Genomic DNA, 14,098 nt, shown 5'->3' with positions numbered 1-14,098 from the left:
GGGATCAAGTCCTGCGTTGGACTCTCTGCTCAGCAGGGAGCCTGCTTCCCTTCCTCTCTCTCTGCCTACTTGTGATCTCTGTCTGTCAAATAAATAAATAAAATCTTAAAAAAAAAAAAAAAAAGAATCTGCCTTCCGCTCAGGTTATGATCCCAGGGTCCTGGGTTCGAGCCCATCGGGCTCCTAGCTCAGCGGAGAGCCTGATTCTCCCTCTCCCATTCCCCCTGCTTGTGTTCCCTCTCTTGCTGTGTCTCTCTCTGTCCAATAAGTAAATAAAATCTTTTTAAAAATAAATAAATGAGGATGTGCTAGAGCACGGCGGCCCCTCATCCAACAGGACTAGCATCCTTATGAAGAGGGGACATGTGGAAACAGTTATGCAGAGGGAGGATACCACGTGAAGGCTGGAGCGATGCTGTCACAAGCCATGAAATCACCAGAACCTTGGGGAGAGATCTGGAAGAGATCGCTTCCTGGCACTTCCAGAGGTAGCCCTTGCTGATACCCTGATCTTGGACTTCTGGCCTCCAGGACCGTGAAAACACATTTTTGTGGCTTCAGCAGCCTAGTCTGTGCTACTCTGCTCTGATAGCCCTCGCCAATGAATGCACCTTCTCCTGACTTTGGGATATATTTGAAATTTTCCAAAGTGAAAAAAATATCTATTGTTCTCAAGCACCTGTTACATGTGCCTACCTCCCTGAGCACTCTGGGGCCAGACACTTGCCTGTACCTTTTTGCAGATGACGGTCCCACACCTGGGAGTGGCAGGTCCTGCCTTGGGGTGTGACCTGAGACCCTGGGGAGACCCCACCCCACTCTAGGACGATCCACCGAGTTTTGCTGGGCTTCCTTAGAGCGTTGAGCATAGAGGCCCAGGTATACAGCAGGTGCCAAATACATACTTCATCTTCTGAGCCACTGGCAAACTATGAGATGCCCTGGAAACAGGCAGGGCTCTTAACGCTTCTAGCCTGGTAGCCACAGGGCACTTGATATAAAAACAGCCCCTGGCTCTATAAACAGCAGGTGCTCAATTAATGCAGGTGACAGTGCCTTGCAAATTATGTAGGGTTTACAGAGCATGAAGGATTATTCACACATGTGTCACCCATAGAGAACCTGGTATGCAGTAGGTGCTTCTTAGGTGCTAGAGTAAAATAAACCTCCCAACGCTTTCAAGAAACACATTCTTTTCTTCCCTTCACGAACATACAACACATGCTCAAGATATGCACAGTCCCTTCCTTCACATGTAGGTCTTGCAAAGGGCCTATCCCTATTCCCGGTATACAGATGTTGCCTCCTAAGTGCATGTTCTCTCTCCCCCTGGAGCAACAGCTCTGTGAGTACACAGTTCCTTCCCCTGTATATTTTGTGCATCCATTCTCTCTTTGCTTGGCAGCCTCTCTATAAATGTACTGTCTCTCCCTTACATACAGCAGGTGCCTATTAAGTACCTGCTTGCCTCTGTATACACCAGCTGCCCAAGATTGCCACTGTTCTGTGTCTTCCTGTCACCGGGGGCCCCAGGGGCCAGGAGAATCCGGGCAGGCGAGGCTCTGAGCAGCCCCAGACCTCAATCAGAGGCCCTACCTACCCCCATACCCCCAAGACTCCAGGCTGCTCACTTGTCAGGCTTGAGGTCACGGTGCACGATGCCATAGTTGTGCAAATATTCGAGCGCCAGCACTGTCTCGGCGAAGTACATGCGGGCCATGTCCACGGGCAGTGGGCCCATGTTCTTCAGGAGTGTGGCGCAGTCACCGCCTGTGGGGGGTGCAGACACATTCACAGAGGCCCTGGGCTCTACAGCCTCGCCCCAGGTCTACAGGACCACTCCAACCTCCTATAGAATGTCCCCAGTCTGGACCGAACCAAGGCAGGGAACCAAGAGGGGCAGGAGGGTGGGCAGACCTTGACTCCTGATTCTTTTGCTGGCAGGACAGCAGCTCCGGAAGGGCACCAGTCCCCTACCCTGTACACAGCTGGTGCCTCCTAAGTGGTCATTCCCTTTCCTTGCCTAAAACCCCTGCACTCACCTGGAGTGCTCATTCTTAAACTGCAAACTTGCTCCCCAAACTCCTCTCCCTGGCCCCCAACCATGCCAGCCCTTCCGCCCCACCCCTCCCTCCCTTCCCTGCTTTAACTAACTCCTGGCCTTCAGGCCTCTGCTCATCAGGTCCCCCCTGCCGAAGATGTCCATCCTCACCCTATCCCCCAGGGTTCTACTCTCACACTCCTCTTTGAGCTCCCTCAGCCCCAAGCCCTGAGGATGGGCCCCTCCACCACAGACTGAGGGTCCCCCAAGGCAAGCTGGGACCCCTTGGAGGACAGAGCAAACCCCAGCATGGTCAAAGGAGGGACTCTCTTTCAGGGTAGAGGGTGAGCTCCCCGTCACCAGAGGCATACAAAGCCCTTGTGACCGCACCTTCCACATACTCCATGACCATACACAAGTGGCGCCGGGTCTCGAAGGAGCAGAACATGCTGACCACAAACGGGTTCTCGGCAAATGTGAGGATGTCACGCTCCACAAAGACCTGTTGGATCTGGTTGCGCAGAATCAGGTTCTGCTTGTTGATCTTCTTGATGGCAAAGCGCTGCCGTGTGTCTCGGTGCCGCACCAGGTAGACAGCCCTGGGGGAGCCGGAGTCGCTGAGGCTGGACGCTGAGGCCCCCACACTCAGTGGGGCCAGGCCTTCACCCAAGCCGTCTGACCCTATATCCGGGACAGCCTTTCTCCTTCCCCAGCCCCTCTCTGAAAGCAGCCCTGCTATGGGTCTCAGCCACTCTCCCTGGTGTCACAGAGAAGCCCAAGATGGCCTCTAGGTTACTTCTTCATAGCAGACGGTGACCTTTTAGCTCAAAAGCCCCAGCACCAGGCTCAAACTGCTTTATGCACAGCCGAAATGAGCAGATTTTGAGGCACTTAGAGCTTGCCAGGTTTGTGTATCTAGTAAAACTGCCTTGAACTGACTAGCCAACAGTAAGATCACCCAGGGGGCTATGAAGACCCCAGAGCCACTACGGCCTTCTGGAGCTGTCTGACCTGGACTCCTGGCCACGCTGCTGAGTGACGTCACCCAGACGAGAAGCCCCCCTCTCTGGCCACCCGCTCCATAGTCTGATGCTGTGGGGAAGGCCCCTCCCCCCCACCTCCACACACAAATCCGTGAGTGGGGGGGTCTCATATAATGCTCGCTGCACGTTCCTGCTGCCGTGCAGCCATCTGCTGGCTTGCATGGCCCTGAAATGCCTATGACTTCCTATATGTGGAGAGTTACTTGGGGCAGGTAACGGCCTAGATCATGGACGAGACCGTCTGAGGCTCTGGCCTGGCTGTACTACATTTCTACTTTCTTCATCTGGCCTTGGTTTCCCCATCTCCACATTCAGGGGCCACTGTTGGACCCCAGGGCAGCCCCATGGGCATCTGAGAAATGGGTCTATGGGGGATCTGAGGACTTACCCGTAGGCCCCGTTGCTAATGAGTTTGATGGTCTCGAAGTCGCTCTCACATGGCTTCCTCCGTGATGGGCCGATGAGGGCACGGCTCTAGCGGGCAAGAAGGGGTCAGTGTCCCTGCCCTCAAGTCCCAACTACTGGGCCTGGTGTTACTTCCTCCTTCTCAGCTTCTCCAGCTCAGCTTCTGAGTTTCTAAGCTTTGGCTCAAGCAATGTTCTCCTTCCAGAAAACTCTACATCCTCCAAAACTCCCCTTTCTGATGCCCCCTCCAGTCTGGCCCTGCCCAACCACCACGGCAGGGTAGTCTCATTTGCCTCTATTTTCTCCCTGAAGTCACAGGCATTTATTAAGCACCTACTACATGCAAAAGCTTAACAAACTCAGCCCTTCCCACGGCCGCTTGGTCTATCTTGAAAAGAACAAGACAGGTGGGAGCCTCAAAGCTCTGTGACTTACCTCCGGGGACTCAGGAGCTGGAGGCTGTCCTTCTTCTTCCAGGTGACTCAGAGGCACCATCTCTGTAAGACAAGGGAGGAGCCTGAAATGTGGCCTCCATGCCCTGCCCCTCGATCCCCCAGAGATCTCCTACGGCTTCCAAGGCTCATCCTGGGCTGTAGACATGGTGCTTCCCTGACCAGAACCCATGATACCATCAGTGAGCCCCTACTACATCCAATTCTTGGCCAAACCCAGGAGGCCAAATGAAGCAATAACCTGGGAACCTTCTAGAAGGACCAGTGGGAAGCCCAGCCTCTGGATGGCACCGTTGTCATCCTGGCTCCCAGCCTTGAGCCTGTTAACATAGGCTGTGACATGGGCCTCTGGGTTTTGGCTCCTAATATCCTCGTCAGCTTGGGGTGTGGCCCAGAGGGAGCCCCTCGCCATTTTCTGGCCCTAGGGCTTGGCAGAGGGGTGGCCCCAATTGAGTGATGGGGGAACATGAGATGTGAGGATGGCAATGAAGACAGTGTCTCACGGTCACAGGGCAGGGCTGGGATGGGACAATGTGGAGTCTCACAGGCGAGGGAAGCCCGGGTTTGAATGCAGCCCTTTCCACTTCCACGCCGAGGGTTCCCTGCCGGGGGCACAGGACAGATGATCTGCCCCACAGTGTCAGCCGCCAACCACCTGGCCACTTTCTGTCTCCTCTGACACTGGGACCACCCACAGCACCACCTGCGTTATCTCCACTGGAGGGCCAAGTCCGGCCATGGCCACACAGCAAGTCTCTAAGTGGTCTGGCCTTGGGCCCACTGAGGTCTGACCCCTGCTCGACCTCATCAACCCAGAGCCTCAGTCTTTCCAGCTTTAAAGGGGACGATGGCAGCCCAGTCCCAATGTGAGCACTCAGCTTACATGTCACCTTTCCTCAGAGCCACCCGTGACCACACCTGGACCAGGCCAGGTCCAAGTTCGATGCTCCCCTAGTACCAAGTCTCAGTTTTCCTGCCTCAGCTATCTGGGGGGATGGGGGTCGTCCCTGGCCAGCTTGGTCCAGCCCATGGGTCGCCCTGACTGACTCCGAGTCTACCTCCTGGGCCACAGTCAGATGACATCGGGGAAGTATTTCTGGAGTCTGCGGGATGATGGGAATGCTATTGTTAATGGTGGCTCCCTGGCTCATCTTAACTTTGCACTGGAAGACACTGAGGCTCCTAGGCCCTGGCAGGTCAGGGGGTCTGACGTGTGGCTGTTCGACGAAGGAACCCCAGGCACTTCCCCACAGTGGGCCCCGCAGGTGGCTGAGGGCAGGGCCACAGAGGGATAAAGGACAATATGGCAGCTGTGAAGTCAACGGGCCTGGGCTCGAACCACAGGTCTGCTCTGGCCTTGCCTTGGGTTTTCTCTTTCCACACCACTCCCCTGTCAGCTCACCCTCGAGGGGGTCCTTAGCCAGGCCCAGCTGCCCAATGATGTACTGTGGCAGGTCCGTCTTGATGCCCTGGCCCTCTCGGGCCTGGCCCTCCGCAGCCTCCAGCAGATGATAAAACTCCTCGGGGTCAAACTCCTGGAGGTGCAGAGAGGCTGGTCAGACGGGGCTTGGTCTCACCCCCAGGCCTTTGCACATGGTGCTCCCTCTGTCTGGAGCAGCCTGAGGGGCGGTCCCAGCTCTCCCCTGAGTCTCAGCGCCTGACCCTTCCCCGGGGAAAGAAGCCCACCCCGGCCCAGAGGCACCCTGGGTGCCCCTCAAACCTCCACCCCCACGGGCACTGTCTCCTGTACGTCGGTGGGACTGTCACCCGGCCGTGTGCAGAGACTCACCAGGCACTCAAGGAGCCTCGCTGGCCTCGAGATGATGATGAGCAGCTTCCGGACAAGCTGGACAATGAAGCCGACCTCTTCACTGTCTGAGCGCTCGTGGGCCTGCGGGGGCAGGTGGGTGATGGCGTCACCTGTGGGCCCCGGGCCCTGGCCGGCCTGGGGACCCCTGAACCCCTGCGCTCCCCCCACTGCCCACGCACATCTTGAAGCAGCCTCTCCAGCTTCTCCTGCATCTCCAGAAAGTAGCGGGAGGTGACGAGCGCCTCTCCGGACTTGGCCAGGCAGTCGCGGGCCAGCTCAATGATCTGGTGGTGGATGAAGCCCAGGACGCCATCAGCCAGTGCCAGCCGGGCGCCGGGCGCAAAGGCCGCCAGGAACTCCTGCAGACGGCCTTCCATCTGTGCCGTGGCCTGGGCAGGGTGGACGGGGCAACCTGGTCATTGGATGGGGCTGGGAAGTGACACACAGATCGGAGCAAGAGAGACAGTTGGGGAGAGAGACATGGCGATGGGGTCAGGGAGCAATATGCCTAGGTTGTGGGAGGGGCAGTTTGAGACAGAGAGGTAAGGACAGGCAGGAAAGGGACAGAGGCGGGGCGACAGAGCCAGGAAGACAAGAGTGTCACGGAGGAACAACGACACGGAGGGGAGTTAGGGCCGGTGCAGGCACCGGCACTGCCCACCTTCGGGAACCGCTCCCGGTATACATGATTCATCATGACGATCTCATTGTCGAACGTCCCTGTGGTGCGTCCCGGGCTGGGGGAGGGGGGATGACGACACACAGTCAGCTTGCGATGTGGGACCAGAGACCCAGTTCAGGGGAGGGTTGAGGATCAGAGGCCAAGCTTGGACAGGGTCGGGGGCAGAGATGGAGGAGGAGTCACAATGTGGGCCCCAAAGCCAGCCCAGGGAGGGGCTGGAGTCCGAGGTCAAGACCCACCTGAGGCTGCGGGAACGGGGGCGAAGGTGGGGTGAGCGGTGGCCACCCTCCTCATCAACCACGCTCTCTGAGCTGCGGAAATGCTTGGACAGGAAGCATAGTTCATCCGGCGTCGGCTGGAAAGGAAGCTGGTGGAGGCGCTCCCGGGAGGATGAGCTCGACTGGCAGTAGGGGGTACCAAGACCACGAGTTCACAGTCAGCGCCAAAGCAAGAACCCCAGCATTACCCATTAAGGCCTAGGCTGCCTGCTGGTCACTGGATGGTAATATGCTCCTGCCTGGCTCCTATGTATCCCTCAAAACCCCAGCTCCGATGCCCCCTCCTCCAGCAATCCTCCCCGCCTGCTCCCTAAGCAACCCGAAGACTCCCTCTGGCTGGGCACTAACCCCATGGGATGAGGATGTCTGTGTCCTCCAGATTGGGGGCTCTTTGGGACTGAGGCTGGGTCTTTTCAGGGATGCATATGTTGCCCAGAATGGGGCACAAAGGGGGCAGCCAGGATGTTGGCTGACTGGACAACTATCCAACACCTTGATAAAAACCAAAGACGTGTCCCGCCCCACCTCGCACCCGCCTGTCTGCTGGCCAAGGTGGGACTGTGGGTACCGAGACGGTGGAGCTGGGCGTGTTGGTTCCGTAGCCAGAAGATGGGAGGGATGCAAGGGACCATCTTCTGCCGTCAGCCCTAGAGAGGAGAACCGGAAGAGTTAGAAGGAAGGCATGGCCCCCGTGGTGTGCGGGGACTAAAGACAGATACCATGGCTGGCAGATTCTGGCTCTGTTGGAGGAAGAATCTTCTGAAAAGGCTGAGAACAGAGATACAAGGTCAACAAGTCTGCTATATGTTTTCTCCTCATCCTTCAGACACCTCCTCCGGGAAGTCCTCCCTGACCCAGCTGTCAAAGCATACCCCATCAAAGCTCCGACTTCTCTGAGTTGCAGCTGCTGGGACACATGCTAGTCATGCCCCTGCCCTACCCGACTGAGGACTCCTCAGGGGCCAGAGTCTGGCCTCCCCTTCCTCGGCCCCCAGCATAGGGTATAGCACATGGCAAATACCGAGTAAATGTTATAGAGTAAGTGACATTTAAGCGCCTGCTACCAACAGGCCCTTCATCAACTCTCATTGAGTGAGTTCGTGGCTTTTAGTGAGTTAATAGTTTTTAGACGGGAAGGTGTGCCCTCCTCCTCCCCAAGGGCTCCCTGAAATTACCTTTCCACGCGTGGGATGTGGCTGCAGAAGGCCGTGCATGTTTGCCAGGGGCAGAAGCCAGAGGGAGAGACCACCACAGGGCAGGGGATAGGGGAGGGGGAAAAGTGAATGAGGAGGCAGGCCCAGCCACCAAGCACATGCTCCTGCCTGTCCCCTCCCCAGCTGTGCCAACACCAGCCCTCAAAGCCAGTGACCACTCACCTTCGGGCAAAGGGGAAGTTCACAGCAGATGCCGCTGAGAAGTTCCGAGGACTGTCCAGGGGGCTGTTGCCTGCTGGGGACGAGGCGGGGGACAATGAGTCAGAGGGGGCGAAGATAGGGCGCCGCCCCTGCGTGCTTGCTCCCACACTCACCTGTGGGCACGGAGAGTGGAGACAGGGGCCGGGAGAGGGTCGGCGAGGGCGTTCCTACCACCAGGCTTTTGCGGTTCCCGCTACGGCAGCTGTCAGGAGACAAGGGGACAGGGTTAGGCGCTGGCCCAGGCCTCCAGGCACAGAGACGTGCATGCCCTGGCCGGAGAACACATCTGGCCACCTTTGGGGCAGGACGGGAAGCTAGGCGCGACCACTGCCCCTCTGACCCCAGCTGGATGCTGGCATGGCCCCTTGTTCACACCACCTTTGAGGCCTGGGGTAGCACTTTTTGACGAATATTACCTATTATTAAGATTACTGTGGTTATTATCAGTGGTGGCATTGAGCACTTCTGGGCTCCTGGTGAACCCTGCCCACGGCCAGGAGCCCCTGGCTCGCCTTCTCGGGCTTCTGTGTTCGTGATCCTACCCCTACACCTTTGCCTATGCCCTGCCCGCTGCCAGGAGCACTGGCAAATAAAACAGATGGTGGAGAGGACCCTGGAGCCCTAGGGAACTGAAGCTGGTGTCCATTCCATCCCATGGACCCTTTCCCAGGCCCATGGCCCCAAGTGTCTTGGCAACCCCCGCTCCCCCGGACCTCCCCAAAAGGCCAATCTGACCCTTAAAAACCCTCAAGCCAGCACCTTGCAGAAGGTGCCATCCTTCTTAACTTTTGTCCACGCGTATCCCTCCCTCCATCCCAATTCCCTTCTTCCAGAACCCCCTGGCCCAGGCCACTCCCACCCTGGCCCAGCCTCTCCCACCTGTGCCGGGGCCCCAGCCCCCGCCCTGGCAGAGGGAAATTGAGAGCAACATCATCTCCCCTCCCTCCCCGGTGCAGTCGCCCAGCAACGGCTCTGGAAGTGCATCAGCCCACAGACTCCCAGCCGCCAACGCAGCTCAGTGGCTCAGGGAGGGAGAGATGAAACCTCAGGGCCTCACGGGGCCAGGAATGGTGTCCCAGGCAGAAGGCACAGTGCAGGTTAAGGCATGGGTCAGCCACCGACTGAGGCATCAAGACAGGCAGGGAGCCATGAGCAGCTGCCCTTCTGAGGCTCAGTTTCCCAACCTGTATACCTTGCAAGGTACCAGGAAGATTTGATGAAGTATATACACAGTGTTCAGGTCTGGGCCCAGCACTGGGTAGACGGCAGTGGGTACGGGCGGTGTTGTCTCTCTCCCCACAGGGCCTGGGATGTGCAGCAGGAGGCCAGGCAACGCCTCCCCAGTGAATTCAGTCACCAGCTGCCCATCCCAACAGCTCCAGAGGTGGGAGAGACCACCTGCACCCATTTCCCAGCCGAGGAAACTGAGGCCACAGATGTCAACAGCCGCAGGGAACTGCCTGTAGTCTGACGTGCAGAAGCAAAAGTGAAACCCACAGGTTCCTGCAAAACTTCCTGCCAACACCCAGCCCCCCCACCCATATAGCCGCCGGTGCCATATCCTCTCCCAGCCCTCATCTGGGTCCTCAGCCCCATGCTGCGCATTTGACACCAGTGACAGCCTTTGGGAAAAACACTTGCCCCACCTCCCTCTTGCGCTCAGGCGGGGCCTTCTTGAAAACAGCCATATTTGATGTCTCAAGGGGAACCTGGGCATCATTTATTCACTTGCCGAGCATCTGTCCAGTGTCCACCCGCTCAGCCCTCCCTGGAGAAGATCCACGACCCTGAGAGGCTGCCTGGCCATTCAATAAACCCCCACGTGGGACAACACAGAGTCAGAATATGGCAGAAAACACTGGCCTGAGGCCAGCTGCCTGCACCTGATCCCTGAGGTGCCCCTAAGTCCTCTGTCACTCCACAGGACCTGGGAAAAGGGTCTAAGTCCTGACCCCTAGCACTCCAGGTCCTTTAGCAGCTGCCGTCCCTGCCTGGCCTTTGCCTGTGCTCCCCTCTAGGAATGCCCCAACCCAGCACCAGTGAAAGGCCTGAAAACAGAGACGTTAAGGAACTGCCAGAGGTCACACAGCCAGGGGAGCGGAGCTGTAATTTGAAGCAAAGTACTGTCAAGTCCACAGCCCTTACTTGGCCTTTGCTTTTCAGAAAGGGAAACGGAGACTCCAAAACAGGCGAGGCTTTGCTGTGGTTAAACCCAGTATTTTACCCGATTTACCCGCTCCTACCACACCACCTGCACACCAGCCTCGTGCAGCAAATATCTGTTTCTGAAACAGTATTTCCGCTGACGCGGGCCCCAGAGACAGACGAGCTTCAGTTTTTCCAAGAAGATCCTCTCCAGGTCTGCCCAGGCCTAAAGACCCGGGTTTGAATCCTGGCCCGGTCCCACACCCTAACTGCGACCCCGGCAGGCAGACATCCAACTCCTGGTAACGAGGGGCAAAAGGAGGTTGTCTGGGCCCCTAGCGAATACCCTGATCCCAAAGCGTCCTCCCCCTTCCCCCTACTGTCGCACACACAGCGGCCCTCGCCACGCTGCCGGGATATACTTCTGGCAACTCGTGTTTGCTTGGCCGGCCGCCGAGCCTTTGCCCGCACGGTGCCCCTACCTCTTGGAGCGCTGCAGCAGCGCGCCTTTGGCAAGGCGGCTCCGGTGGCCTGGCGCAGCCACCGCCGTCCAGTAGCTGGGATCGGACATGCTGCTTCTCTTTGTGCCGCCGCCGCCGTCGGAGACCCGGGAGGCGCGGGGGCGCAGCCGGCGGCGGCGGGGCGCGAACCTCCGCGGCCGGATTGGCCCCGGGAGCCCCGCGGAGCGGGGCAGAGGGTGCGCGCCGCGGGGTTGGGGTAGGGGGCGAGGAGGAAGCGCGCGCCCCGCAGCGCGGCCGGGAACCCCGCCCAGGCGAGCGCGGGGGCGGGGCCTTGCGGGGGCGGGGCCTTGCGGGGCGGGGCGAGCGACGCGGAAGCGAGGCTGGAAGACCCGCGTGCAAGCTAGTGGGCTGGGCGTTGCCAGGGCCGCGGGCGGAGGGGCGGGGCGTTGCCAGGGCTGCGAGCAGCGGGGGCGGAGCGTTGGCGCCTAGTAGGTTAGGCCCTGGAACTTGGCCCCTTTCCTCGAAATGTAAATCTGTTCATGTTCCTTTTTCCCTCTCTCTCTTTCCCCCCACTCCCCTGCGCTAACCTCTTCTGAGTGTGGCACTTGAGAACTCTCCAATGGCCTGGCTTGGCTCATGCTACCGCGCCCACGCTGGCTTCAGTTCTCGGAATGTCCTTCCTGCCTGGCAAAATCTAGCGTCCCCTCTCCCTGGGAGCCTTTTCTTGTGTCTGGCTCTGTCTTCCCCAGGCTTCGGCTCCTGGGGGTCCCAGCATCTCCCAGCACTGGACTGGCAGAAAGGGCATGATTAATCGAGTCAGGGCATCTGACATGCTCTGCCTATGTGATGGAAAGGCCATCAACCTGGCTACAGTCAGGACTCAGAGGACACCTAATAGGTACCGCCTCACACCTGTCTTCTCGATTGTAAAATGGGAGGGGAACCAGGTCAATGGGATGATTACACGAATTAGATGCAAGGTGGCACCCACAGTGCCTGATACATGTTTGATCAATGTTCGCATCAGGCTAACTTCCACGCCTCTGCTTCTCCATCTACAAATGTTCCCTCATGAAAATGGAATCGAATCAGAGGGACAGAAAGTGCTAGGAGTATGGTACCTGCTCACCATGGGAATAGGACTATCTCACACAGTAGGCAGTAGGCAGTAGGCAGTAAGGCAGAATTAATGCTTCTGCTTGTGACACTCCCAAGAAGACAGGGACGGTGTCACCTTAAGAGCAGCCCCTTCACAGGTCACAGGACACATTGGGAACTAACCCAAGGGGCCTGACATTGAAGCCCAGACCCCACATCTGAGAAGGGAAGGCACAGAAAGGCACCCTTGCCTGATATGTAATCCTAACTCTCTCCAACCCTCTTGCCACCAATTTTGCTTCTCAGGTCTCCCAAGAGACTCCCCACCCTGTCTTCCCGGCCAGTGTCACTCTCAGGTATCTCTTGGGTGTGTCCCCCAGAACGCTCTCCATCTCCAGGTCCCCCAAGCCTGGGTCTCAAACACCCATAACTGGTCATTCAGTCACTCAACATTCATTGAGTACCTACTGTGTGCCTGACCCTGCGCTGAACCCTGAAGACCATGCCCTCAAGAGGCCCCAAGTCTGGAGGGGGGAGGCAGAGAGTAAACCGGAAGCAATGAAATGATCAAGGTAGTTTCGAACACTGAAGTCAAGGAAAGAAAGGAACAGAGGTAACAATGGCAAAGGATGACTTTAGTCTGGAGGCCTCTGTGAGGAGATGACACTAAAGCCAGTAGAGATTGAGAAGGAAGAGGAGCCAGTCATGGAAACAGTGTTCCAGGCAGAGGGCACAGCTTGGGCAAAGGTCCTGAGACAGGACTGAGGGAAGGATGCCAGCAGGGCTTACCATGTAAGCCTTGTGCACTGTTAAGAGGAGTACAGCTGAACAGTAGAATCAAAGGGGTGCCATGAAGGGTGTGTGGGCAGGGGAGGGGCACGATCTGAACTGTCACCGCCCTCCCATGTCTGCCATGTGGAACAGGAGATATCAGGCACAGGAATGCAGATGGCATTAGGCCAGTGAAAGACTGTGACGGGGTCTGGGAGGGGAGACACTGAGGCCTGGACCAGGGGGACGCTGTGGAGAAAAGTGGGGGAGATTCTGGAATTGTTTTGTGGCCAATGGATGGGCCCTGCTGAAGGGCCAGATGTGGAAGGGAGGATGGAAGCAGTCACTTCTGACCCTTAGGTGTCCCATCTGGGCCACGGGCCAGGGACAGAGCCTCCTGCTCATGGGAAATGCAAATTCCCATAGGTCTGGGGACCCAAGTAGGGATGGAGTCATGGTCTCGCGTCACCCTCTGCTGACATGCTATGCCCACGAACCCTCCCTGCTACGTGTGCCAGGGACAATGCTGCGCAGTTAGGAAAGGAACTACCCTGCTTAGTCCCAGCTGTGGCTACACCCCACACCATCTACATGCGCCCCATTACGCCCACTGCTCTGGCATCCCCAGCAGCCACTTCTCCCACGGCCATCTGGCCTCAGTTTCCTCCTCTGCAGAACAGGGATGCAGCTCACAATCCAGAGTGCCCGTGGTCACAGCCAAGGCCTCCCATGAAAGCCTGACCAAGCCGCTGATCTCTGGCGCCAGCTCGCTGCCCAGCAGATCCTGTCCCTCCCCAACTCACACATTCTCCATGGCTCCTCATTGCTTTTACAGCCAAACCACACTTCTGGGTGAATTCGTCTCAGATCCCAACCCTGTCTGCGACTCAGAATCTGTCTCCCTCTGCTTGTCCTCGTGACTGCGTAAATGGCAAAGCCACAGGGAGCATACAGACCCCTACCCCCAACTCTTCCTTGGTCTGACCACCCTTCCCACCTGCCCATGTCTTGTCCACACCACTTCCAGTCACGGATGCTATGCATTTCTTAGTACCCTGGAGAGAAAAATGCAAATTCTTCCTGTCTTTGACACTCAAGGCCCCAAGGGAACACTCTTCTGACAATACCTTTTGCTCTGACCCTGTCGAAAAGGACCAAACTCACAGCTTTCCTCTACCCACCACCACCACCACCACAAGCAGAGCCCTACCTGCTTCCCATGTGTCCGTGCCACAAGCATTAAACTGAGCATCAGCTATAGACCAAGCCCTGCCCTAGGATAGAGGACAGATCCAGGTCTGGTCCTCAAGGGGCTCCCAAGCCTCTGGATAAGAAAAACAACCCAAAAATCACACAAGAAAACATAGAAATCACACCTATAATGCAGTGTCCATGAGGGAAAGGGACAGGTATAATGGACATAATCGGGGCTTGGGAGACCCTGAATGGGGGGCTGTGGTTTGGAAAAGCTTCCTATATGGGGGCTTGATAGAGATT

General features: G+C 57.5%; 1 protein-coding gene across 17 annotated transcripts in view; it reads right to left on the bottom strand.

Annotated features, from left to right (window-relative positions):
* MAST3 (microtubule associated serine/threonine kinase 3) overlaps window positions 1-14,098 on the bottom strand; it is a 37,630-nt gene that overhangs the window by 11,543 nt on the left and 11,989 nt on the right. For 3 of the 17 annotated variants that reach the window (XM_059160504.1, XM_059160493.1, XM_059160507.1), the window contains 13 exons: window positions 8,240-8,328; window positions 8,088-8,160; window positions 7,887-7,907; window positions 7,244-7,358; window positions 6,673-6,833; window positions 6,413-6,488; window positions 5,931-6,140; window positions 5,731-5,832; window positions 5,344-5,476; window positions 3,925-3,986; window positions 3,473-3,558; window positions 2,432-2,640; window positions 1,632-1,770 (listed from right to left, as the gene is read on the bottom strand). In XM_059160504.1, the coding sequence (XP_059016487.1) occupies window positions 1,632-1,770; window positions 2,432-2,640; window positions 3,473-3,558; window positions 3,925-3,986; window positions 5,344-5,476; window positions 5,731-5,832; window positions 5,931-6,140; window positions 6,413-6,488; window positions 6,673-6,833; window positions 7,244-7,358; window positions 7,887-7,907; window positions 8,088-8,160; window positions 8,240-8,328 (1,476 nt within the window). Of the gene's footprint in view, window positions 1-1,631; window positions 1,771-2,431; window positions 2,641-3,472; window positions 3,559-3,924; window positions 3,987-5,343; window positions 5,477-5,730; window positions 5,833-5,930; window positions 6,141-6,412; window positions 6,489-6,672; window positions 6,834-7,243; window positions 7,359-7,886; window positions 7,908-8,087; window positions 8,161-8,239; window positions 8,329-10,753; window positions 11,046-14,098 lie in introns of those variants that run through there. The other 14 variants (XM_059160505.1, XM_059160494.1, XM_059160503.1 and 11 more) reach the window with 12 other exon arrangements.

The sequence above is a fragment of the Mustela lutreola genome, chromosome 2 (genome assembly GCF_030435805.1).
Source record: "Mustela lutreola isolate mMusLut2 chromosome 2, mMusLut2.pri, whole genome shotgun sequence".
NCBI lineage: Eukaryota > Metazoa > Chordata > Mammalia > Carnivora > Mustelidae > Mustela > Mustela lutreola.
The sequence above is the reverse complement of the archived record's forward strand: the minus strand, read 5'-3'. Positions and strand labels throughout refer to the sequence as shown.